This window comes from Squalius cephalus (genome assembly GCF_949319135.1).
Source record: "Squalius cephalus genome assembly, chromosome: 22".
NCBI classification, from domain to species: domain Eukaryota; kingdom Metazoa; phylum Chordata; class Actinopteri; order Cypriniformes; family Leuciscidae; genus Squalius; species Squalius cephalus.
In genome coordinates, this window is record NC_137143.1 from 15,743,910 (window position 1) to 15,771,481 (window position 27,572).

A 27,572-nucleotide genomic window follows, 5' to 3' on the forward strand; every position below is an offset into this window, starting at 1 on the left:
AAAGATAATGCACTGCACTGAGATCCAAGCGCTGTAGAAAATCAACATTCCAGGCATTTCAACTCACTAACGCTGATTTCTGATCAGCTCCGATCAACCGTCTGACTAAAACCACTGTGAACGAAGCCATAAAGCTGACCTCAGGTCAGTTATTGTGAGATCGCAAGTCTAAATCATCGATCGCATTTTCCAAAATCTCAAAACTATAAAAAGCAACGTGATTATCATTATAAAATATTTGAATAAAATCTCTTTGGCATAGTTAACCATTCCTCTTACCAACAAAGTATTAATGCACCCATAAGAAACACTAAAATATAACATTTTCTACAAAAAGACATGTAAAATGCAACATGCTGTCATCCTTTTATAAATGCAGGGTAAAGTTGCTCGATTCTGCCTCTCCCAGCACAGCGAGAATTGCATATATTACAGCAGTGTCAGTGTGTGTTTACTGAGAAATGGACCACAGGCACCCAGCGATGAAGGAAAAAAAAAAAAAAACTCTGCTGGGAGTTTCTGTCTAGTGTATTTTTTATAATCCTCTTTCAGTGGAGCTCAATTCATCATCAGGCTGTGAAATAAAAAGAAAACACTCAATTTAATGCAGTTACAGACTTCAGCAGGTAAGTCCAATCTTATTTGAGTATTTGAATGACAACTAGTGTATTTGAGTAGTACTGACCGGTTAGAAGTTATCATGGTAGTGTCTGCCCATGGGGTTGTAAGGTATGCCATGCCCATATTCATCTTGCATTTCTGGATCTAGAGGAATGCCATCCATATGCATGCCATCACTGTATACTTGATATCCTCCGGGGGAGCCGTAGCCGTCGAGATCTTTACGAGACAAGGCACAAGACTGCAAAAGGTTAGCCATCTGCACAATGTTATAGTCTCTGCAAAACCAACAAGGTGGTTCAAATCTTTATAGATAAACCTGACAGTCGTAGAGATAAGTAGCTGGTAAATCATGGTGAGATGATATACTAACCGTCCTCTGGAAGGCCAGGTTCCATCATGGGGGTGTGTGCCTAAGATGTAACAAGGACATTGTTAAAAAACCTGCTTGCATCACCATATTTCCATGTAATCAATCACTGTAATCAAATAAAAAATGCAAAATAATAAGCCTAATTAGGGATATTAAATATCTACTTACAAAAGCACAAACATAAATTAACATTAAGTTTTTTTATTAAGTTGTAATTACTGTATAGGGAATATTCACAGTTTGTGAAATGTAAGCATTAAAAGCAATTGTTAAATACAATGGTTATAAATATTTGTTAATATTCCTATACATACATACATACATACATACATATACACACATACACATACATATATATATATATATATTTTTTTTTTTTTTTGTAATGTGTATGTGTAAATTTTAGGGCTGTCAAACGATTAATCGCGATTAATTGCATCCAAAATAAAAGTTTGTTTTTACATAATACATGTGTGTGTACGGTGTATAATTATTTTCTATACATAAATACACATACATGCATGTATATATTTAAGAAATATTTGCATGTATATACTGTGTATATATATTTATATTATATGTAATTTATATTATATATAAATATTTTATATATAAATAACACATTTTCTTAAATATATATATGCATGTGTGTGTATTTATATATAGAAAATAATTATACTCCGTACACAGACATAAATTATGTAAACACAAACTTTTATTTTGGATGCGATTAATCGTTTGACAGCCCTAGTAAATTTATAATTTTGTTATACTATAATAATGTTTTGATCAGTTTGCGATTTGCAATTGTTACTATCTACTATTTTCCATAATTAGAATTTTTGGTGAATTGTATTAAAACAAGTTAGTCCGTTTGACCCACAAATACCATAATTAATATAGTATTTTTAACCCACAACAAATTGCACACAAAAATGAATTGCCCCCATTGTTTTAATTCATATATAATAGCAAGTAGATCTCAATGATATTTTGTCCACTGAAGTAAGAAACGTCCCTTGTTCCAATTTCACAAATGTTTTCACTACTATAAAGACCAAATTCACAGAGCAAATATGATAAAATAAGGTCTATCTTTGTTTTTCTTTTTGAATATCCTGTTTCACTCTGAAATACTGTATGTCATATTACGGAAGAAAATTGTTAAAATGTTAAAAACTATGGGGCAAACTCACCATCTCCCAAGCAGCAGGGTCATGTTTGAAGAGCGAGTGTGTGAGCTCCACTGATACTCGTTTCTTATAGTCAGGGTTTTTGTCCTCAGAAATTCGGAAGAGAACAGCAGCGGCATAGGTGGCTGAAAGAAAAAAAAACGCTTTGTTACACGCTTAACCCCAAAGTATACTTCAGATTTGATGCAAACTCTCAGTGTGTACGTACAGCCGAATGCATAGACTTTTGAAGTATACTCTATTTGATAGCATGCGCAAACACAGGCCCTTGAAACGTGTACACTAGAAAGTTTCATACAAAGTTTCATAACTTCTCTCCAGAAGTTATGAGTGATAAAAACGTCTTTGTACTTGTTTAAACTAGAGATGCGTGATTATCTTTATCCCCTCACACAAGAGTGTGTTGTTGTCCCGTCTCCTTAGTCCTTAGTTTCTTTTTCGACTGTGAAACAATGGCCCAGCTCAGAGTTGACAGCTTGTGGACAAACTAATTAGATCCAAAAAATTCTAGGAGCATGTGCGAGAGAAAAATCTGTCTATGAGCGTACAGTCCTCGAGTACTATGCTGAAGATGAAATCTACTACGCTTTGGTATTGCTAACCTCATATTCAATCTGGTTTCGCTTGTTTCTCTGATGTTTCTCTCTCACTCACCAATTCCTTCGTTGCTGGAATGGAGGAGCTCCATGAGAGGTGCACAGGCTCCTTCCGAATCGATGATCTCAGCCGACTGTTTATCAAGAGCCAGTTCACACAGAACACCAGTTGCCACACGCTTGACGTTATCCAATGGAGAATACAACAGCTGCAGGGACAGAAAACAGATGTCTATTATATACACTGAGCATGTTAGACTGAGGGCAAAGGCTACATACAAACGCGCTCTCATACACACCCATAAAAACGGCCACAACATAGTATATTGATGGAAAGGTGTAAGAGTTACCTGAACAAACAGAGGAATGGTGTCCATGCTGGCAATGGTGGCTTTGTTCATAGGATCTCTGGCCAGGATATGCAGAGCACCAGTGCTGCCCTCCACGATCTCTTCCATTCTAACCCCATCCTGAGAGAGAGAGAGAAAAAAAAAAGAGTGATTTAATTAATTAAGTGACAAGTGAGGTGTCTAAGTCGCAACATCTAGCTACGGGGGTGCCTCAGGGCTCAGTGCTTGGACCACTTCTCTTCCCCATCTACATGTCATCACTAGGATCTCTCATTGAGAGACATGGTTTTTCCTATCACTGTTATGCTGACGACACACAACTCAACCTGTCTTCCAACCAGATGATCCGACGGTAGCTGCTCGCATCTCAGCCTGGCTGACTGACATTCCTTGCTGGATGAGTGACCACCACCTTCAACTAAACCTTGCGAAGACAGAGCTGCTTGTGGTCCCAGCCAACCCAACACTCCATCACAACTTCTTCATTCAGCAAGGTTCGTCAACCATAACCCCACCCAGGACCTTTGGAGTTGTGATTGATGAACAGTTGACCTTCACAGACCACATTGCTAGAACTGCCTGGTACAGCAGATTTGCCTGGTACAACATTAAGAGGTTTAAGCCCTTCCTATCGAAAACATGCTACACAACTCCTTGTCCAAGCGCTTGTTCTATCCAGACTGGACTATTGTAATGCTCTCTTGGCAGGCCTTTCAGCATGCACTGTCAAACCTCTGCAACTGATCCAGAATGCTGCCGCTAAAGTGGTCTTTAACGAGCCGAAGAGAGCAAACGTCACACCTCTCCTCACAAACTTGCACTGGTTGCCAATCGCTGCTCGCATCAAATTCAAGGCACTGATGTTTGCCTACAGAGCAACCACTGGCTCTGCACCCCTGTACCTAAACTCACAACTTCAGACCTATGTGCCCTCCAAAAGGTTGAGTTCTGCAAGTGAACGGCGTCATGTGGTGCCACCGCAAAACGGCACAAAATCACTTTCACAGACGTTTACCTGGACTGTTCCCTGGTGGTGGAATGACCTGCCTAAATCAACCCGAGCTGCTGAGTTCTTAGCCATTTTCAAGAAATGGCTGAAGATGCATATTTTTCGGCAACACTTGACCCATTAATACTAACACTTACTATTCTATATTTATTAATTTCATTTATTTTTTAAACTTGCTACGTGCACTGTGCTGGGCTAACTGGGGACTTGGCACAGCACTTGCATATTGTTGCCTTATTGTTAGTTTTATTGCTTCTATTGCTCTCCTCATTTGTACGTTGCTTTGGATAAAAGTGTCTGCTAAATTATTAAATGTAAATGTGAAACAGTAGTCTGTACATTGTACAAGTGTGTAATGATGGGAATTGTAAAGAATTTAAAAATTCAGTTTTTGATTCTTCTCAATTATTTAGATTTGTTTAGTACTTTTAAGAAAAGATTATAATAATTAGAAAATATTTGAATGTGATTTTTTTTAACTACACAATGTCATATGAAAAAATAGTCAGTATGTACACGGATAATTACAAATAATTAGAATAATTGGAATACACTAGTTGCACTACATGTTTTTTTATTCAGCAAAAAAAGAACTGGCTTATTAGGGTCATTCATTTGGAAATTGATATGTACTAGTTGGGTTACAAGTTTTTGATACACTTAAAAGCAATTCGTTTGGGAATCGGATTCCTCTGGTTGTGCTACATGTTTCACATAAGAGTCATTCATTTAGGAGAGTCCTTTTTATTTATTTATGGTTAAACACTTGGTTCCCCAACCTAAATATGTGTCCATGTTTCAGCGACAGGTGAGGAATGCATACCTGGTATTGTTGTTGAGCAGATGAACCGTGTTTCTGTGCATCCTGATGAGCTTTTGAAAGCAAATTGACCAGTTTGGGAATGGCTTCAGCGTCTCTCAAAGGAGCCTGATTGGCTGGACAAAGTGCCAGGTTACGGATCAGACCAACCACAGCCTGTGATGAAGACAAACGTGAGGTCAGCAAGATATGGTTATATACTGCACAACAGGAGACCCAATAAGGCCCTCTACTATGGTATAAACTACTCACTGAGAGGGAGACACCCATAAAATATTGTACCAGGGCCTGTGAATTTAAGCAACAGCCCTGTCACACAATTTATAAACCTAGGAAATTAAATGCTTTTACATTCTGTGGCTTATTAAAAGCCATTTTACTCTACATACGGCCCCCTAACATCATGTCAATTTTACTTCATTCAATTTAACCTCTCTATTTTGGACACTTTCAATTGTGGAATGAATGAATCAAGCTCCTGTGAGTGGGGTATTTCTACAGTGGCACTGGTTTAATGCTTCATCCACACCAATAGGTGTCAGTATATAGCACAAAACAACTATATAGTAAAATGAAACAAATGAATAAAAAAAAATATAATAGTGCACCTTTAATTGATTTGATCAATAAGTTTTCCTGAAAACTTCTCGGAATGAAAAAAAACAAACCTCTATTATTGCAAAGCCATCGATTTCTCACTGACGTGCTAATTTGACAGTTCTCTCTGTTTTTCTCTCACTTACCTTAACGACTGGCCAGTAGTAGGGCTGATTGAGCAATTTGACAATATTGGGGATGCCGTAAACAGTTCGTACGGCATTCTGTGCAATCTCAGCATCCGGGTGCCGGCTGGTGAGGTGGCGAAGGGCACAGACAGCTGGCTCGATCACGTCCTGTTTTGAACCGGCCCTCACGATGGTGTGAATCAGTGCCTCCACGCCGTTACTCTGGGTCACCTGTGTTTTGTTGCGTGTGTTGTTGCAGGTGAGGTTGGACAGGATGCCTGTTGCGCAGGTCAACATGTTGATGTCTTCAGATGACAGCAGACCAACTAGCACTTGGAGCAGATTTTCCATTCCGTCCTGCAGGGGTCGACAGAGAGCATGTGTTTGCATCAATGAAAAATGTCAAGTTCAGTTAAAGCAGCAAGGCTTTGCCATTTTATTTGGAGCACAATTTGTATAGAGCAGCGGTTCTCAATCTTTTTGACTCACTGTCCAACACAATATTCAAAGGCCCCCACCATATAGACTACATATTTCCATTATTTCTGCTGTAATTATGAAAATGCTAGTTTACAAAGTTTTTTTAATTAACAGAAACTAGGAGAGTCGATACATTATATTAAAATAATTAACCAATTAATTAACCAAAATTCAATAACTTCATGATCCTAGAAGTTTCGAGAACTGTATGTTTGTACAGTACAATACTCATTATGTCTATAGGTATGTCCCCATAAAACATGAAAACCCAACATGGCACAAAATGTCCTCACAAAGCAATGTCCAGATTCCTTGTCTTTGTGGGGACAATTTTTTGGTCCCCATGAGGAAAACAGCTTATAAATCATACTAAGTGATGTTTTTGCTATGATGTAAAAGGTTTAGGAATTGGGTTAGTGTAAGGGTTTACAGTTTAAAAATTATTCTATGGAATCCAGAGTTTGTGTGTTTGTGTGTGTAAGATACTGTAGTTAAGATGGTGTTAGATGCGTAAATTGACCTGTTTGGTTGCAGCGTCTGACAAGTTTCTCAAGGTCCACAGGCAGTTTTGCATCAGACGTTGACTAGACCCGTTCAGATGCTTACCAAGAGCTTGCATTCCACCTGACAGGAAATATTAGATTCATTTAAAATAATAAAATGAACTGAAATAAAATATTGAACAAAAAAAAAAACATTTTATTTCAGCTAGTTGAATTGAAATTAAAATTAAAAATATAAAAGCTAAAAAAAAAGAAGAGATGTATGTATATATATATATATATATATCATTTTTCACTTTTTTTCAATAAAAAGTAAATATAAAAAGTATTAAAAAAAAAATAAAAAAATGAAGAGCGGTTCAGTTTTCCAGTTTGACTTACCAGCATCTACAATAGCAGGCTTGTTACTCGGGCAGACAGAGAGCACTTTGAGCACACGGCTAGTGGTCCAGAGTAGCTTCTCATAGTTGTAGTTTCTCATGATGCTCACTAGACCCTCAGGGCCACCGTTTGCAAGAATAATCAGCTGTGAGACAATCAGACGTTAACATGACAAACAATCACATTTGAAAGAAACACAACTTAAAGTACAAGAACTCAAGAAACGACTGATACATTTATTTGTATTATTTTGTTAGATAAATAGTTATCATATATATATATATATATATATATATATATATATAATTTTTTTTTTACCTATATATACACATAACTATATTTACAAAGATATTATATAATATATATATATATATATATATATATATATATATATATATATATATATAAAACACTCATAAAATAAACACCTTGCTCTCCTGGTTGCCATAGGACAGCAGCTGTAGGCAGTCTGTGGTGATGGCCAAGAACTTGGGGTTGCTTTTCTTCAGCAGGGGAACCATCCTCTGCAGACCGTCAGCCAGACGCACCGCCATCTTGGCTCCCTCTTGGTGCAGAAGCAGGTTATGCAGGGTGGTGATGGCATAGAAAAGAACAGAATCCATCGGAGAACTGAAAAAGAAATGAGTTGGATGGTTCAAATCAAGTGCTGGATTAATTTCCTAATAGTTGGGGATATCCACGTTCCGACTAATGTAAAAAAAAATAAATAACATAGCTTTAGTTTAGGGTGTCACATATATAGCTTATGGAAGCATTATTAATCATCACATTTGTTTTTGTTTTTTAAATGAACAGTTTACCCCAAAAATTAACATATCGTCATTAATGTCTTCCCAAATAAGCTCTCCATATTTATTTCACCAATGAAAAAACAAAAGGAGATATTATGCAGAATATTCATGCATGGTTTTATTAAAGAATTGACCAAACACTATTTGTTTTAGAACTTTTAACTGCCTTTCTGCAGCTTTTTGAAGTTCAAATCAAATACTGGTGTAATTTCCTCATAATTAGGAATATCTATGTTCCAAATAATGTAAATAAAACATATAAACAAAATGTAATAAATGTTTAAATTAATAGCTTTAGTTTTTAGGGTGATACAACTATAACACATGAACGCTTTAAAAATCTCATTTTCAATCGTTTATTACTTACCATTATGTTTATCATATCATCAATGAACTACAATAAATGCATGAATAAACTACATCAATACACCAACCTTGGTATTACAGAATATAGAACACAAATTTTATTAAAAACTTTTTGAAGTACGAATCATCGTGCACTTTCATTGTATGGAAAACCGAGGCTTGGACATTCTACCAAAAGTCTCATTTTGTGTTTTACTCATTAAAAATCTCATTATAAATAATATAATGATATATACTTAAAATAATTGTTTAAGTAGTAAAACAATACAAATGCAAACGGAGCAAAAAAAAACAAAAAACGTTTGAACATTTTAAGTCCCCCTCCCTTGCCTCACAGTGCTTTGGTCCACTGCCTGCTCCCCTTTTACCTCACCACACAAAAAGCCCAGTGGGAGAGAACAAGGTTTTTCAGTTTAGTCACATGGGTTGGTTTTTAGGCAAACAAGTCATTTACTTCAGTATTCCAGTCTCTCTCACCTCAGCATGCGCACCAGAGCTGGAATGCCCCCTGATTTGAAGATGGCGAGCAGCCCCTCGCGGTGGTGTGAGAGGTTGTGCAGGATGCTGGCCGTGGCGCGAGTCGTCTCCATGTCGGACGTGTTCTGCATGGCTCTCACTACGGCGGCCACCATCTGCGGGGACTGCATCAGAGCCCGGCGGGACGCCTCCTTGCGGGTCAGCTGGTTCACGATCATGGCTGCCTTATTCACCACGACCTGAAGGCAAGAGAGAGGGTTAACAGTCAGGACATGAAGCTACAGTACATAACGTACTTGATTTTTGTGACGTAGAAATAGATAGAGAGCAGTGAGTGAGTGTTATGACATCATCAGATGTTTAATACAAGCAGCGAGGTACCTGGTCGTCATCGTTGAGGAGTTTGGTGAGCTCTGGAATGGCGCGTGTAGCGAGTTCAGCATCATCCTGGTAGTTGATGAGGTGAACGATGGCGGCTTTGAGTTGCTGAGATGGTTCGGCAAGCTTCTGAACATTGGTCTGCTGGGACGAATCGATCTGTGTGGAAAGGATGGCCGATCCCTCCAACAACGTCTCAGGAAACATGGCCGCCCTCACACGCTGGGCACGGGTCATATTTAATTGAGACTCCACCTCTATAAAAGAGCGTTAAACAGAAAGAATTATAAACTAAACGGCTTATTTTTGCATTTTCTATGCTCTGAAATAAATCTGCGTTGTGTGGATCCTGGCAAAGGCAATGGTAAACTGATGTGTGAAAGTTACTACACAATAAAAAAGTTTTGACATACAGTATATGATATGTTTTTCACCTGCAGGGTTCTCTGTGAATGTGGTAGTGTAGGTGAATTTCTTGTTGCTGTACTCTGTTCCTTCTTCATCTGAGCGAACCGTAGTGGCTCCTGATTGGATGCCTGAATCTGTCCCATAATACGTCTGCTGCCACTCTGTGACCTTCATCGTGCCTGGGGCCTCTGCCACTGACAGACACACACAAACACAACATGATTTAAAAAACACCCTCTGAAGTTACTCCAATGCATCATGGAACAAAGGAAAAAGGGGGATAGATGACCTCAAAGCTAATAAACGTGGATTACAAGGCACAAAACTCCAATGTCCATTTTATTTTAACCCCTTAACTGTCCCATATCGGGACACTAGGCGCTTTTTTTTAATAGCTTTTTTTCCTATCACATATTTTATTAATCATCATAAATTGGGTATCAGTCAAAAACATACACCCTCTGTATTCATCCTGTGAAAACCATTGACAGACATTCCGTTACCATTGAAATTGTATTGAAATTCCTTTTCGCGGGCTCCTCCCCCTAGTGGGCGGTTACATATGACTTATTTTATTTTGTTATTAAATTCTTTAAATGTTCGCCGGTTCCCACCTCCTTCCCATAACATCTGAACTGTGTTACAATAAATAAATTTATCAGTTAAATAATTTTAACAGTTCAATGTATGCTTCAAATCTCAAAATTAATGTATATTTTTATACTGTACATTATAATGTTGTGATGCCTAAATTCACTTGTAGCATTTAAAACAATTTATTTAAAGGCGGGGAGGAGATTTGTTCCAGAAAAATGCTTTGTTGGTTGAAAGTCTCTTCACATACTTATAGCAATCACTAAGTTAAGTGGTCTAAATGTATTTATATGTATCGTCTGTGGAAGGTGTAGGAGCATAAAATGCTCATCCAATCATTGCATTCGGTCCGATGCATACAATGTCCTCCCTGCCTGTCAATGTATGTATTTTCATACCTCCGCGCACGCACCTGCTCACGCAGAAATCACACGTCATCAGCACATTTATGCTATGCAGAGTTAGACAGACGTCAGTCACAGAGTACCACAAACGAAACAGCAGCCGCCTTTTACAGTTCTTCCAGAACCAAAACAATAAGCTTATGCAGCGTTCACGCCATGACAACTGTAATTTTGAAGAGATGGAAACCCGTGACGTTATACTCGGAGCTGTTCGTGACTCGAATTTATACATTTCAACGGCAACACTATCAACAGCGAAATGAATCTGCAGCAGTCAGGTGCATAGGCGGAAATTGCGGGGGGTCAGGACCCCCCCTATCTGAGGGTTGTCCCCTCCTAAAAAATATAATTAAAATATTTGTATTGTAAATAATATAATGATATATACTTAAAATAATTGTTTAAGTAGTAAAACAATACAAATGCAAACGGAGCAAAAAACAAAACAAAACGTTTTAACATTTTGAGTCCCCCTCCCTTGCCTCACAGTGCTTTGGTCCACTGCCTGCTCCCCTTTTACCTCACCACACAAAAAGCCCAGTGGGAGAGAACAAAGTTTTTCAGTTGTGAAACTCCAGTAAGTCAAGGCTATTTTATTCACTTTAAACCTCGGATGAAGTGATTATTTTCTCTTTAATACAGATTATGCTGCGTCATTAATAAATCATGACAAATTTTTGTTATGATAACCAATGTACTTTTGTCACCGATGTAGTCCGCCTCACTATGTTGGCGATTATAACCTTGTTTTATACAGTCTGTGCGTTTACCTAGATTGTTTAAAACTGTTCCCTCACACACACCCATAGAGTGTACGCATACACTATATGTAGTCTTGTAGATTAGACAAGTGCGGGTGCGCATTTAGATTTTCACGCTTTCACTGTGTGATTTAGTCAGTTTATATCATTTAATATAGTTAATCTAATCTAATATCACACAAAGAGTGCAGTTTTTCTCCAGATATTAACATGATAATAAATGTGATTTAATAAATTGATAAATGAAAAGTTTAATAAACAAAATTAATATTAATTGACTTTTAGACACCATATTGCCTGTTTTAACTATTTCGCCAACGAAAATAATTGAAAACTAAGCCACAGCGCATATTTGCGTCTCTAAGAAACACATGAGGTATTTCCTCACTGAATTATGAATCAGCTTTTTGAACGAATCAGTTGAATCGCAATCACTCACTCATTAACAATGAATTGCTGCCACCTACTGGCGGTTTTAATTTCACATTTAAAGTATCTTTTCATGTTTTAAATCATTTCAAATATCAATATTCAACGTTTTATGTTTTAAACAAAATATTATTTATGTCTGTGTAAAAGCATCTAAATGCCATTTCAAATGCAGCTTCTGTGTTTCCTCTCCATTGCAAAGATTTTGTTGATACTTGTTTAATTTGATTGGTAACAGCCCTATTGTGTCTTATTATTATTATAATTAAATTGAATTAAATGTATGAAATTGACACAAAAGATGATGCATGCATATAATTAGGTTTAAAAATAAATTTATAAAGGTAAAAATGCTAATTAAGGTAAAAATCTTTTGAAACTTATTGGAAAAATGATTTCTGTCACTGCTGTGAACTGACCACAGAATATGAAGAATATCAAAAACTTTAGGAGTCAGCTGTCCACGACAGTCCTAAACATGCCAAGTTACCAGCACAATAACACACTCAGCTTTCAAAGCTATCTTGCTATTTCTAGCTGCTACGAAAATTGCCTACCCTACCTTTAAGCTTTTATTTATTAATTAATTTATTTATTTATCTTTTATTAACATAAAATAGCAAATAAATGTAGATTTTAATACTGGTCATTTAGTGGTTATCAAGTCAAGTCAAATAAAGTCACCTTTCTTTCTATAGCGCTTTATACAATGTAGATTGTTTCAAAGCAGCTTCACCGTAATAAACAGGAAAATAATAATTAATGCTACAAACTTCATCAAATATGAGACTAATTTAAATTCTGCTAAAGCAGCTCTACAGAAGACAATAGTTTCATTATTCAGCTGAAGTCAGTTCAGTTCAGTTCAATATTTTCATTGTTGCAAAAGTTTCATTTTCATCCAATAGTGTGAGTGCAGACAAATCGATAATATTACTGAATATTAAGTGTCTTTAAACCCCAGTCATGTTATCAGTCATAATTTAAAATAATAAATGGATTACGTGGAGTTTTAATATTGTAATAATTACATGTACTTACCATGCATTTCCATTTTGGCCTCCCGGACTCAAACCAAACAGCCCAAAAGTAAAAACCTGTAAAACAAAAAACAATCATGGATTAAACAAATATTTTTTTTAAAAAGCAGCTGAAGCTCATTAAATATATAATTAAGTCATCCTGCAATCTGTTCTTGATCAGCAGGACAAAACACCATTAGAAACAGAAGTTCAAACAAACACAAGCAATCGAAACTGGTGCAGAGGATCATGGGAGAAGTAGAGAGGGAGGGAGGGGGTTGGTAGTGATGTGGGAATGCCAGCGGTAGATTTTGACCCTTGGCTTCTCAAACAAGGCGTGTGAGCTAATGCTTGACTGCAAGCACAACAACCTCACAAAACCGGCTCTGCGTGTTCCGACATTTACACACCAAAGCCCTCCCCTTTCTCCAACTCTCACACATTTAAACACACAACTACATCCATTTCAGGTAAAAGCACAATATGGGAACATTACTGTTTCTTAAAATCCATTTATAACTTAAAACAAGGCAACAATAAAACCTTGTTCTAAAAATAAGGATTTGGATTTGCCTGCCATAACTTTTTCCTTTCAGTTTTATCTGCACCTTGTACAGCCATTTTACTGTCTCCCTCCTGGCTTTACTTAAACTCCTCCTCATACATTATCAATTATTTCTCTCCTACCCTCCTTCAGGTACTCTACAGTACATCCTCAGTTTCTCTTCCTCTCTAATATAGCACATTCTGACTGCGTCGAACCAAAACCTTTGAACTCCAGAGAAGATGATCATTTATCAGACAGCATATTTAGACTTCATGCATTTTTATTGATCTGATTGCTATCCAATTGAGCATAGGCCTAAACATTCCATATACACTTGGTCACATAAATGTGTCTCCATAAAACAGAAATAAATAATCTGATCTACTACGCCTGTAGTATATGCAAATATCTGTTTAGAAGAAGTACAAAAAAAAAAAAAGCACTTGACTTTCCACTTCAAGTCACATCTTGTATGCACCTCAAACCAACAATTTATGAGGTAGTCTGATTGGAATGCCATCCGTCTCAAATGCATCTTCAAAGACATTTACACTAAACTTTTTTCGTGACTGGAATGGATAGCTATGAAGTGTAAATATACTCAGAGAAGACAGATGAAAACACTGACAGATCACAACTACCAATTATTTTACAAATCTGTTAATCCCACATAAATTATTAGCAATAAAACAGATAGATTAGGAAAGTTAAATCTTTCATTTCAGCAGAGCTAGACAATAAGGACTGCCCAATGGCCTGATTTGCACATGTTTTTAAGCCTTGCCAATTTAAATATTCAAGACGTGGAAGAGAGCTCAATTCAATAGTGTGAGAAGTTGTGTGTGCGCACACATCCGAAGCGCGCACCCAGAAAGTCGCTTCTCAGACAGCGTGCGAATGCTGAATTGAGCTCTATTTCACGTCTTCTTGCGCTTGATCGGACATATTGACACAAAATAACGTCAAAAATTCTGGTCTCTGCAAGCATCCTAGTAGTCTGAATATAAAGAATTGAGAGATAAAATGCATGTGTATCAGTATATTGGATCTGTGCAGTGACAGCATCCTAATAAACCTGCTGCTTTTGTTTTAATATTAATCAAACAACAAAGGACAAAAAAAAAGATCACTCACTGCTCTTGACTAAATAACTTTATAGGATTAAACTATATTTAATTTATACAGTGAAGACTATGGAGTGCGAATTTATATTTGATTACTAATTTTCTCTACTTGAAAATGACTGTTGGACTTATGAACATGAAAAGCAGTGTTTGTTTTATTTCTGTTTGCTCTTTTGTATTTGTGCTATTGCTCATAATTTGTTCCTTTACATGCCTTTAAAAATATTTGAAATTTACATGAGTTGGGCTGGTGTCACAACCTTTAATGTTACATTACATGACGTAATACCTCTTACTAGTGGACAATGACAATGTGAAAAATGGCGGACAGAGAGACATCTACGGATATACGACCTGCACCATCATGTATAAGTGCTTTTTTAACTCTAGACCATGGGGGGAAAGTTGAATGATGAAAAAAATAAAAAGATTTGCAATATCAAAATCACAATACTTAAAATCGCAATTCTTACAAATCACAATAATGATAGTACAACAGATGAATTCTGTATAAACCATTACTATGTATTAACCAAGCACCAAATGCACAGTGAAGTGGTTTGATGGATTCAATCCAATAAAATCCTTTTCAAAATGCCCTAATCAGAGGGTTGACATTCCCCAAACAGCAGGAACGCCTGGCTTCAGCAGCCCTACAACCAAAAAGCAATGAAATGAAAGATAGCATTTTAGACTCACTCTGTAAAAATATCACATGATCAACAAGCCTGTTTTGTGTACATGTGCCGTGCTCAACATAACATCATGAGAACAGATTGAACACATATTTTGGATGCCTTGCATGTCCACACTCGAAGACTGCAAGTGCCAGTCTGTGGTGCCCCTAAAGAGTTTTTGGCAAACTTTTTCTCTAAACAGCACAAACAACACTGCTAAGCAGATGTTTGTTGGTTTGCAACTGCTGTGAGCATTTACTCATGCCAAAATGTGCCTCAGGCAGACATAAATAGTCCTTTGTGTGTTACACTGAAATGGTTCTTTAGAGTTTAAAATGTATTTATTCGACTAGCTTTCGTTCAGAGTCATAATTGTAAGGAGGTTTTGCATATAAAGGTTCAGTGAGTGGTAACTCCCTTCGCTATGGCAATGGCGTCAGTACACACCTAGCTGGGTGTAGCCAAGTTAAATACTTGTCAAAACACGTAAAACACAACAAGCAGCAACTCCTGCCGGGCCTGCAGGTGAACGATAGCAATTGCCTGTGTGAAAACTGGGTGTGGGTGCTTTCTCAAGAATCACATTTACACACCCATTTTGATATGTCCATACACCGTACTGTAATTTGCACAAAAAAGAAAAAGAAAAAAAGAAGAAGCTATAAAACAACAGATTATGACCGATTAGTTTAAAATAAGCTCTACACCTTTCTGATTTTGGTCATGGACCAAACGATTACAGTTAGTAAGTCTTACTAGTGCATACTTGCATGCAGATACAAGGTCTGTTTTAAAGGGTGAGGTCAATCACACAACTACAGTGACACACCCAAAAATAAATTAAAAAATCCTTCAGATTTATACTAAAGGAACAACCTGAGGCATATCTAGAGTGCTCTTTTGACTTGAGGTAGTAAGCAGCCACCCACAATATTATCTACATCTAGTGTGCTATCTGCTGAGGGGGGATGATTTATGAACCATTGATTCATTGCTGTTTCTGAGCTCATATGAGGCATGTACTGTTGTCTCTACTTTGGACTTCACACACAGTTGGGATGATGATTAGTTAATGAGTAACGGTTTATTACTGTACATTCAATTTCACACTGAGAAAACCGAGCTACAAATCACACGCCCTTCAGAATGATCACCCACCCCCACCTGACCTGCTCCACCTACCTATCCCTTAACGGACACAGGGCCTCGGTCGACTTAGCGGTTTCTGAAATGTGTTTGAGTCAGAATGAGCTGTGGATATGACACATCCCAGAGCTGATTCCCAAAAACTCTAATCCCGGTGTGACATTCCACACCAATCCATGGTGTGCTACCTCTCCCACCCACTTTCTCTTATTCACACCCTGTCAATGACTTTCTGTCATGTACTGGCACATATTTACAAAACCATGCCTACACACAATAGTAGTGTACAACACTGACCATAATGAACACTCTATAAGCATTTTTGCAATAAAATTCAGTGAACCAAACCGACCAGCTCTAAAATGAATTACAAAATTAGATTTAAAACAAATAAAAAAAAAAAAAAAAAAAACTGTGGTCTTAATTTTAGTTTTATGTGGGACTAAACTCACTCCTTGAAACATTAAAAATGACAATCATATCAGAAGCTAGGAATGCAGTGATATTAAAATTATGGGTGATAAAATGGTATGGAAGTTTGTTTCCACCACGGAATAAAAAAGATAATTGCGACTTTTTATCTCACAATTGCGAGTTATAAAGTCAGAATTGCGAGATATAAACTCACAATTCTGACTTTTTTTCTTGCAATTACAAGTTAATATCACGCAATTCAGATTTTTTAAATCACAATTCAGACTTTTTCCCCCCTCGCAATTTTTCACTCACAATTGTGTGATATAAACTCACAATTTGTGTGGGCAGTCGTGGTCAGACTGGTAACCCGAAGGTTGTGGGTTCGATTCTCAATACCATCCAGAAAACTGTAGGTGGGGGGAGTGAATGAACAGCGCTCTCAGCAAATGACTTGGTCCGATCCACTTTTAACAGTGTTTCTCAGAAATTGCTTACTGCACCTTAAAGTAAGCATTAGATGATGACAAATTTCTCTTAAAGTAAACATGTGGAAAAATAGTATTCACAAATAAATATACAATATCGACCAACACTGGTAACTTATAATCAGGTTATACAACAGTTAATTCCACTCTCTTATTTTAATTGGCCAGTAAACTATTCCAGTCTGTCTGTTTCTTGGTGACATGCAAATCTTGTTGCATTGGCTTCTTCTGAAATAAATAAATAGTAAATGAGATGGAAAGACCTTGGAAAGTAGTCTTCCATCACGGTCTTTACTGTGTTCTTACTGTTCCTATGCATTTTATAATATTTATGTAGGTTTACTATTTTTTAGGTAAGTGGGCATGGTCTTAAAGAAGGCACAAACTGTAGGGAAGTGCTCATTTGAGCTATTCACTGAAATACTTTGTGCAAATGAATCTGCTGCTTTTATCTGTCCTATTTATTTTATTTTTTGATTTGTTTAATTGTTCTAAATCATCTTGTGTATTTATTTATTAATTAATCATGGTGAGGCAAGAGTTAAAAAAAAAAAAAAAACGGGAAAATGTGTGCATCTAAGGAAGTCGTCACTATAGAGGAAAGGAGGTTTGGATTAGGATGACTGATTATGGTTGAGTGCACTAAAACTGGCCTAAATGGTTGAAGAGGCGAGTTGATGTTTTAGTACCAGTCCTGTTTTTAGACTGATAATCTGTTTTATTTCTGCTCTTGATCATATTTATTTGCACATCTGCTTGTAATAAACACCTTTTTGGACGCCAACATCGCTCCCGTGTTTACATCTTGGTGCGATTCTCCTTGTGACCATTCGGGTCCCTATCACAGTAAATGGCTACATTTACATTTTTGAAACACGTTACTTATTAACTTTTTTTTTCTCTACTGTATTCTTTTTAGGTTATGTACACAAAATCACTATTTGTTTGTCTCAATCCCTCACATTTCCCTGTGCCTCGCTCTCACATGACCTGACGGCTAAAGAATGTCAGAATCAGATGTGCTGATGTTGCTCATTCACACAACAATACTGAGTACTGACAGTGCAGCCAGTCACCATAATCTCTTTCTCACTGCCCTGCCCCGAGGACAGACAGGGAGTGTCTGTCACTGCCACTGATAAGACTCTGAGTCAACCTCTTTTAACACCTCTCATGATATTTGAAGATTTATTTGTCCTATCTATTAATTGATTCACAAGTATCCACAAATCCAATTCATACATGCAATGATTTGAATACACAGAGAGATAAGCGTGTCTTTAAATATCTGAATTCAAATGAATGTATATATTTATATAATTAAAATACTCACATTTTATGCATATTACTTTTACCTTTTATTTTAATTTTAAAGTGGGTTTCATATTTAATCTTATGTTATACTAATTATATATATTTTTTCCATGTGAAATACTTCCTTATTGTAGGTTTATTATTATTATTATTCATTTTGATATTTTTTAGCAAGTCAAAAATGTCAGGGTGAAATAACTTCCCTAATATAAACATCTTGTAACAAAATAATGAAATTCTTGAAATGAAGTAGTTTGACAAACTTATATTATTATTACAAAATTGCTTCACTGCTTATTAACATTTGAAGAGGTTTTATCCACCAAATCAAAATAACAAAATTCATGTGGTGCAACCAACATGCAGAAAATCTGGAAATACATCATAGAAAAGACTACAGATCAATAAGGACCAAATGTAGAGCTCCTCAAAAACTTAATGATATTTATTTATTAATAATTAAAGGGGTAAAGAAAACATTACTTTTTACTTGATGGTTACACCACATGACAATTTTAGAGTCATTAAATAAAAACTTTTCTTAAAAATGGTGTACAAGTTTGCCAAAATCATATGAAACCAACATGAATACAAATAACTTTCTAACAGTTATGTTCCTGCTTGATAACAATCAGGTTTTATTTTTGTGTACTTTTTGGAAAATGAAAAATTTTAACTTATTTTTTTACATCTTCTACGAATATAACGTTCATCATCATCATAAAATCACAGTATACTCAGGCTGTGGCCAGTCTTTATTTTTACAGTGACCATAATGGGCCATTACCATATTTACATCTGAATTACTGCCCAAAAGCAGCCATTTTGGATTCAGAGTCAGTCTCCAGAGCTGCTATGCCTCATAGCTTTAATTCAGTAGTATGAAATCCAAAGCCACCCACACACAGTAGAACACACACACACACACACACACACACACACACACACACACACACACACACACACAATTAATGACTTTGTGACCTGGTAGTCACCAGCTGAGCCCATACTGCTGAGAGCTTGCTGTGTCTGAGATCTCCCCAGACGCTCAGCTTGCTTCCGCTGGAGATAGCAAGTGGGCGAGCAGGTGGTCTGCACTGGCTCGGGCCCGCGGGTTTCTTTAACCCCAGAAGAAATGCACACACAGGCCTCTCAACATGTGGATCCATCAACCACCACATCCAATTATACAGTTATCATAGGAGGTCAAATGAACACAGCAAATAATAATGTACATTTCTGACTACCGCTGCCTACCCCGAGAATACTAGATAGCTATTAGCGTAGACTATCATAAGGTATCTACTATGAAAAAGACTTTGAAATCAAAATGTTTTTGTCCAATGTCAGAAATTTTCTTTCATCCTACAGCACAATAAGATATCGCCAATGCAACGTATCACAAAATAAATGGCTTTTAAATTACATTTCACTTTATATTACTGACGCTAAAACTGGTTTCAGTTAGCCTTTGGTATACATCAAGCTAACATCTTCGCTTACTAGCTTAGCATAGAGCTAACTTGTTGTGTATTTCTTAAAGGGATTGTTCACCCAAAAATTACAATTTTGTCATCACTTACTAACCCTCAAGTTGTTCCAAACCTGTATGAGTTTCTTTCTTCTGATGAACACAAAGGAACATATTTTAAAGAATGTTGGTAAGCAATTGACTTGTTGAAAAAAAAAAAAATATGGAAGTCAATGGCTACGTCAACTATCTGGTTACCAACATTCTTCAAAATAGATATTTTGTGTTCAACAGAAGAAAGAAACTCATACAGATTCCGCCACTGACAAGATTTTCCATCATTTGTGACACAACGCTTCCCTGCAATTGACTTCACTTTTATATGGTAGAGGGCGCTGCTACTCATCTTTTGAAAGAGTACAGCATCTTCGAATCTAAAAACAAGTGAAGAAAAATATCTGCGTATTTCAGGAGAGGATACAAGATTGCTTATGAACAATTAAGCTATGTGATCTTCAAACATTAAACAGCATATAAATCAAAACTGCCTAATGTTACAAAATGAAATGAAATGTCGAACCCACGAATTGGTATACGACTGTGCAAGCTTTGGGGGGTTTGATCGCCATTCTGAATCCAATCCGGATGATGTCTTTGACAAAAACACAATTTTCTCAGCTTTTTGTTCAAAATTGTTTTTAAAAGTGTTGATAAGAAAATAACGAATGAAGCTAGAATAAAAAATAAAATAAAATAATATTTTGATATATTTAATTTTTACATATTCATAAAACTAAATATTCTGGGGGTTAGAAAGTTTTGTGTAAATTATAAAAAAAATGCTGGTGCTGGCTGGCAACTTTTAAGAAAACACGTTGAAAAGGGTTAAATATTAAATATGCAATATAATAAACTTAATGAACATGTTCTTCTTGTGGCCAAACAAAAAAATGATGCATATTCTGCTCATGTTGCACAGCATTGTTACTGCAAAGTAGAACACCCATTTTGGAAAGTAATGATGAGATAAATTCATTATCACGATGAATACGCAGCAGTAGGTAAACTTCTCTGGAAGCAGTTGATGTGTAACATCACAGTGAGGTATCCAGGCGTGTACGAACAGGCTGCGTTATTTCAGCCTGAAGCTAAACCATTAGCACTATTAAATGACATGCATGTCTAGAAAAAAAAGAATGTTCACGATTGATAACAACATACAGATATGAGAAATGTTCAAAACAGCACATTTTCAAAGCGACTTGTCAATTAATTGGTCGTAAGGACCAAACGCATTTTAGGGGGTGTCACATAAACGAATGCAATGAAAATGTACACAGGGCGTAAAGGAATGAAAACTAAATGAAATGATCTTGAGACATGGTTTTTAAAAGGTGTTCACACAAAGCATGATAACAACTATTTCAGCATCCACACCAATACAAAATAATGTTCTGTTTATTATAAGCGTGTGCTGCAGCTTTTTGTCAGCTGCCCCTTTAAATGCTTAAGCTCTTTCAAGTTGGGAGGATTCTGATTGGCTGTCAATGATTTTATTGTTCGCCTGCTAGAAAAAAAATAGCTCTGAAAGTGATTCCAACTCAAATTGTTCCTCTATGTCGTTGTTATAATAGCTGTGGACTTCCCTATTTTCATAGAATTAGGATGATTATTAAAACTTCATAGTTATATCATTATAGCTATCGTCTGTGGTGTGAATGGGCTTTAAAAGTTGTTTGAAAAAGACAATGTTTTAAGATGACTCGTCAAGATGCTATTTTCCATACAAACAGTCTAGCAAGTAAAGCACACGGTTAGCATGCTAATCAAAGTATTGCGGCTCAAGTTTTCAAAGCTAAAAATGCATTAAAGAACTACTAGATAAATGTTTGTTGGATGTAATCCATCTGTAATGCATAAATGTTTTGAGCATTTAAAAACAGTCCGGTTTTAGCTAAGATAATCTGTGTTACTGACACAATGCTGCACATACTATTCCACTTACATGCTTTAAAAGCTAAATGATGGGCATTTGGTCACGGGTGTTACTTGCAGAAAGTGCTTAGATTAACAGGATGAGACAGGGCATTAGCAAACCCTGTCTGTCTGCTCGCTACATCCTTGTGTCTCCATTCAGTTTGATGCGATAGATTGAGAGATAGGCGATAGGAGAGACTCTGAACAGTGGGCAAGTCCAGTTTCCAGTATCATGTAAATATTCAGACGTCGTCAACTATCCCATAATCACTCTTCTGTTTTAGGCCAGTTGAGATGAAAGAGGTCACTCCATCTGAATGGAGCACTTGACTGAATGTGGGCAGCTGTGTGACTGCCTGTGGCTTGATGGACTATCACTAACAATTCATGTTATTGTCAGGCGTTTCTCGTCTGAGTCATTAGCTAAGGCACTTAACGGTAAGTGGCGCGTTATCTGAGACAGAGTCAGAGTTTCTGACATTTTACCAGCATTCTGAGGACTAAGTTTCAACATTCGCCCCTCCTGGTTTTTGAAACGCATCATTTCAAATAGAAAGAAGCAAGTTCAAAATGTTTTCTGTGGTTCTCAAAAAGCACATTGAGCAATTTCTTCCACAGAAAGGAGGCAAGCTGCTTCACCATAGGTATGCTTGAGTTTGTAGAGCACAACTGAGCCAATGTGACAGTTGTTTAATATTTCATCGGTCTGAGATGTCCTGAGGGAAACCTTGCTGGAACTGGATAGATCTGAAAAGATTTGAAAGAATACTACACTATTCTAGAGCACTGTGAAAGATTTTGAAAATTTATCTCTAAATTATCCAAATTTTACAAAAACACTAACAATTTAAGGTTACACTTTATTTTAAGGTAACGTAGTTACATTTTACTAACTCAAATAAGTACTGAGTAATATTAATTAACTACGTAATTACTATAGAGTTATGGTTAGGGTTAGTAACTCATGCATCGTTTAGCCTACTGTTTTACTACTAGTAAGTACACCGTAAAATAAATTGTTACCCAATTTAATAGCACAGAAAATGTTATCTTTAATAAATCTCAAAACGAGTATCTATTTTTCAGACTGTACATTATAAGATGCAAATTAACTTGTAACATTTGATTGATTAAGATTGATTATCGTTTGAACCATTTTATCTGCAATTTATTTAGACAAAAGACTATCTAAAAATACATTTTCATGTTAGTTATTTATTTACTGGCATAAATGAAACTAAAACGTACAGTACAGTGACGTTATCTTCTAAACTGTAGAGAGAACAAACATGTGGTTTTGACCTTGAAAACGTGGTAGTAGCTTTCATACAGGCTGTTTCAACTCATAGGGTTCAACTGAGAACAAATACACTATTACAAAGGACAATGGGAATGTTCTTTGCTAGAGTAGAATAAAATGGAGGCCTCTTTAGAATGATTATTTATTACCCTGAGATTGTGTCTCTAGTGTGCGAAAATTCCCTGAACAGCCCCTTTCTCCACCTCTCCCTGGTTACTCTATACCTCCCTTGCCCTGAATTAAGGAGTGGAGATGTTCTGTCTTGATGATACATGCCCGGAACCTCCCACAACTTTTGACTCATGTTAAGCGAAGCTGCTTCTTCACAGGAAAAGTGGTTTTGATGCAATAAACGTACAACACATCATTATTTTTTGACTTCACACCCAGAATATCACACAAACGCTTGTTAAACTGATCAAATCACACTCAATTTTCAAGTTGAGATTGAGAACTTAATTTGGGGTTTGCAACTTCCTCTCCACCGCTACTATCACAGAAACAATTGTTCATGTTATGCAGTGTTAAACTCACTTTTTTCACTCTGTCTGTCAGGATTTGACGGTCTGAGGTTAGTTTTATATTGAGTGGAATTTGACTCCTCAAATTCCACTCAATGAAAAAAAACAAGGGGGAGGGGGCAGAGGGCCTACTATGTTCCTTTGTGACTGCTCAGTGTTAATTCAGTAGGTCTGTGCTGGTGTTGAGAGTGTTTACTGACATCCGAGGAGAGCTTTGTTAATATTTCATGAGAGCTGAGCTGACCACACCAAGTACGGAAAAGATATCAGTGTGCAAAAAGATCCGAGACAGGTAATTAAATGTGAATCACACTTAAGTTATACCGATGCTCCTACACATTGTTTCAGTCAGAGTATTTAAACCCATTCACAACAAGAATTATAATAAAATTAAATACTGTAGATGCCTGATAGGTCCTTTACATTCAATCTTCAATCACATAATTTACTTTTATGGCACAAGCTGATTGGCCTCTGCTGATTCTGCAGCCAAATGCCACTATTTAAATGCTTGCTCAATCTTTAAATAGTAAAATTCAGTGTTCACTGCAATCTGGCTATCAGAGTTCAACTGAACCCTCTACATCCCCCAGCTCCACCTGTCTAGATCTGCTACAGGGTTTATGCATGCCTATTCATGCAGCAGTATATCCTACACACTAGTTGGCCAAGACCAAATACATTAACATTGTCACATCCATTAACATGCTAAAATGATTCTGACAGTTCTGTAGTTCATGACTGAACTACATTAACATCCACACCAATGGACGATAACGTTTATTGTAAGAGTGGGCTGCAATTATGTTGCCTGGTGTTTTAAATTCCCAAGCTCTTCAAACTCAAACTGAAATGATGTTCCTCCATGTTGTTATCATTATAGTTGTGGTGTGGACTTCCCTATTCTCATAGAATCAGAACCATATAGTTATCGTTAACATCCTTGGTGTAAATGGGCCTTTACAAAGAGTTTCAGGTTTATAAAACAATTAACCTAGAAAAGTCCTAAAGAGTAATTGGCTTGGCCATGTACAGATTATGAAGCTATCAGACAATCTTATCCATCTCAGCCAGCTGGCCATTCACCAAAGATTTCATATAGCTAGGATCTCACTCCACGTTCATTAAAGATACATGGCACATTAGGGATTATAGATATGGAGAGAGTGTGTAAAGGAACACTCTGTGACGCATGTGCTGGGGCTAAAGCCTTAAAATGCAGCAGACATGAATTATACAGAACAGTAGAGAGGTAGAAAGAGAGAAGTAAAGATAAAGATGCTAATTGATCTAACAAAACTGTAAAATACAAGCAAACTGATATCCTAAGCGAATGGTGCTTATGGGTAATCTCCTTTGCCCCCTCTGAAAGTGTATTTATGAAGAGGGGATCACGCTGCCCCTTGCTGTCCTAATGTAGGACAATATCAGGGATTTGTGCCTGTAGAGGGATTAACGGCTATGTGTGAGCCCAAATGCTATAAATCTCATCCTAAAACCAGTGCCAGTCAGTCGGTAAAGCAACCAGCTGGCCCCTGATTGCACTACTAATGTGCACAACTCAGGAACTCCCACAAAGAGCAAATGCCACATCCTGTCTGTGTTAATATCTTCTACAACTGACCCATATAAATATATAAATAGACTGTCATATGGTCTTTCATCTGTCCATATTTATTTCACATTTTGTGAGAAGAAAAAAAAAAACATATCCTTGTCTTGCAATCATCCTCCTTCAGTGTGCCAGTAAGGCATGTTGATGCCATCCAAAATCCAACTGGATTTCTATTTGGCCCAAAACTGGACTCTGTAATGCTGGCTAAATCCATGTCATTAAGTTTTGCGGAATTTAGTTGCTTCTTTAAGAGATTACCACTCACAGAGGACATGGCTTCTTGCTTCCTTGCTAACCAGACAAACAGGAAAGGGTGTATCATAAGTTATTTATCAAACGTTATTTCCTCCGAGGCAGATTATACACAAATTATTTCTTTTACACATAGTAAACAGTCATAACAACCTAACTTAATAATGAGAAAACTTTGATTGTATCGTATTTCTTCAGATTGAACAAACTAAAGATAAGTCAGCTTTTCAGCTGTGCTCGGTCACAGTTGGGAAGTAAATAAAACATGGTACAGCCCCACCCAGACACATGAACTAACATAAGACCCAGAGTAACAATGTAAAAGAAAGAGGCATAAATAACTTATGAAATAGACATGTTATATTAACTTGTTTTTCTTTTATTTCTTTAAATTTCACCATACCAGGGTCTATAACACAGTTTGGTTTAAATTTATGACCTGCAAGGTGTTACAGGTGTGGCAACAGACCAGCATTCAAACCATGCTGGTTTTGTCAAAACCAGTGGTCATATGTTAACAGTACACATAAACATAAGATGTTTCAAAACAAAAGCTATACATAGTATAATCTCACAAAATAATCAAATACAAAATCCAACCAGAGAGAGATACTCTAGTGCTGGGTGTCTTAACGGGATAGTTCTCCCAAAAACATCTCTCATAATATATATCCGTTAAAAAGTCGAAGAAAAAAAATATTTTGTAGGCCTACTCAAAATGTTCTACAATGTTTCGGTAAACAAGAAAGTTAGGCCTACTACAAGTTTATACCTTAAAAGCTCGCGAAAAAAATTAGTCTTTGCACGAGACGGAAACCATTGCAACAGCTGATCTATTCCTGTTTGTATCGGACAGTACATCAATAAACTTAAGTATTCACATTATTTATCAAGTTAACATACATTTACACATCAAAAAATCGGTATTTTATTAATAATTTATTTTATTTTATGTTTTTAAATGTCTGCTTAGCTAACTTCCGCTAGAGGCGCCAAAAGACAAGTTGTGTTGCGCAAGAAGCGAGAACAGAAATTACTTGAGAGAAATTATTTTAAAAAGTTTACCTTTCTTTGCAGACAGCCTCAGTCGCTAACTACTTTTTATTGCACTTTTTTCCATTAAATAAAAATGAATGGTAACAGAACTCCCTTTGTATCCTCAGAAGAACAAAACTCCTACAGGTTTGGAACAGAGAGAGGGGGGAGTTGACAGAATTTTCACCATTAGATTAACTATTCCATCAAATCTATCGTACAACACTTTAATTTTTGATTTATTGTTAATTTGTAAGACTGGGTAGGCCTATCATTAGGCTATTACGTATGTTTAATGTCAACAGTTGACATTGCGAAAGTATGGGGGGTTGCTAGTGTTTCTTTGTTGGGGACAAACACACCCGCCTAAGTTATAGGCTATACAGCTGAATTTATAAACTATGCTGTGTACGATTAAATAGCGAGTATTTAGCGACATGCACTAAAAGTTTGGCTCAGCTGTAACCAGACACACGGAAGTAGGAGCTAATATCGCACAGGTAGCCTAGGTAAACCAACACCGACAACCCAGATCGCCACAATACGCCACTTTCCCAAAAGAGCTATCCACGAATTAATGGCTGCTTTATAGGATCAATGTTATAGACTGGATTAAAAACAGATAAAGTTGAAGAACAACAACAACGACACAAAATCACAATAAAACAAGCTTCTTCTTACTAAATATACGCTTATAAAATCAGATTTTAGTTTACCTCTAAACGCTCGTCTCCGAACCCTGCTGCTGACAACGATCCAAGAGTCTTTTAGTTTTCCCCACTGACCGAACAGAGTTCCAGGGAGTGCGACACTTTCTCTTGCATTCAGATGAGGCTGAACAATGTGCGTTGGGGAGAGAGGGCAAAGTCTCCTCCAGAGCTCCGCCCCCGATACTATACGAGTCCCGCACCACACCCAAACCCACACCTCCGCACTCTTACCAACACTCACGGGACACTTTCCAACACTTTCACTCGAAATCTGATTGT

General features: G+C 36.8%; 1 protein-coding gene across 1 annotated transcript; it reads right to left on the minus strand.

Moving 5' to 3' along the window:
- Positions 1 to 27,423, minus strand: jupa (junction plakoglobin a). Its single transcript, XM_079856537.1, has 16 exons — positions 27,300 to 27,423; positions 12,722 to 12,777; positions 9,519 to 9,686; positions 9,088 to 9,341; positions 8,707 to 8,945; positions 7,480 to 7,681; positions 7,052 to 7,196; positions 6,688 to 6,791; positions 5,706 to 6,044; positions 4,966 to 5,118; positions 3,134 to 3,253; positions 2,842 to 2,992; positions 2,191 to 2,312; positions 995 to 1,034; positions 686 to 840; positions 1 to 574 (listed from the first exon to the last, which is right to left on the minus strand). Exons 2-15 carry the CDS (start codon positions 12,732 to 12,734, stop codon positions 689 to 691), a joined length of 2,202 nt encoding a protein of 733 aa, XP_079712663.1. The 5' UTR covers positions 12,735 to 12,777; positions 27,300 to 27,423; the 3' UTR covers positions 1 to 574; positions 686 to 688.
- Positions 27,424 to 27,572: the final 149 nt, after the last annotated feature.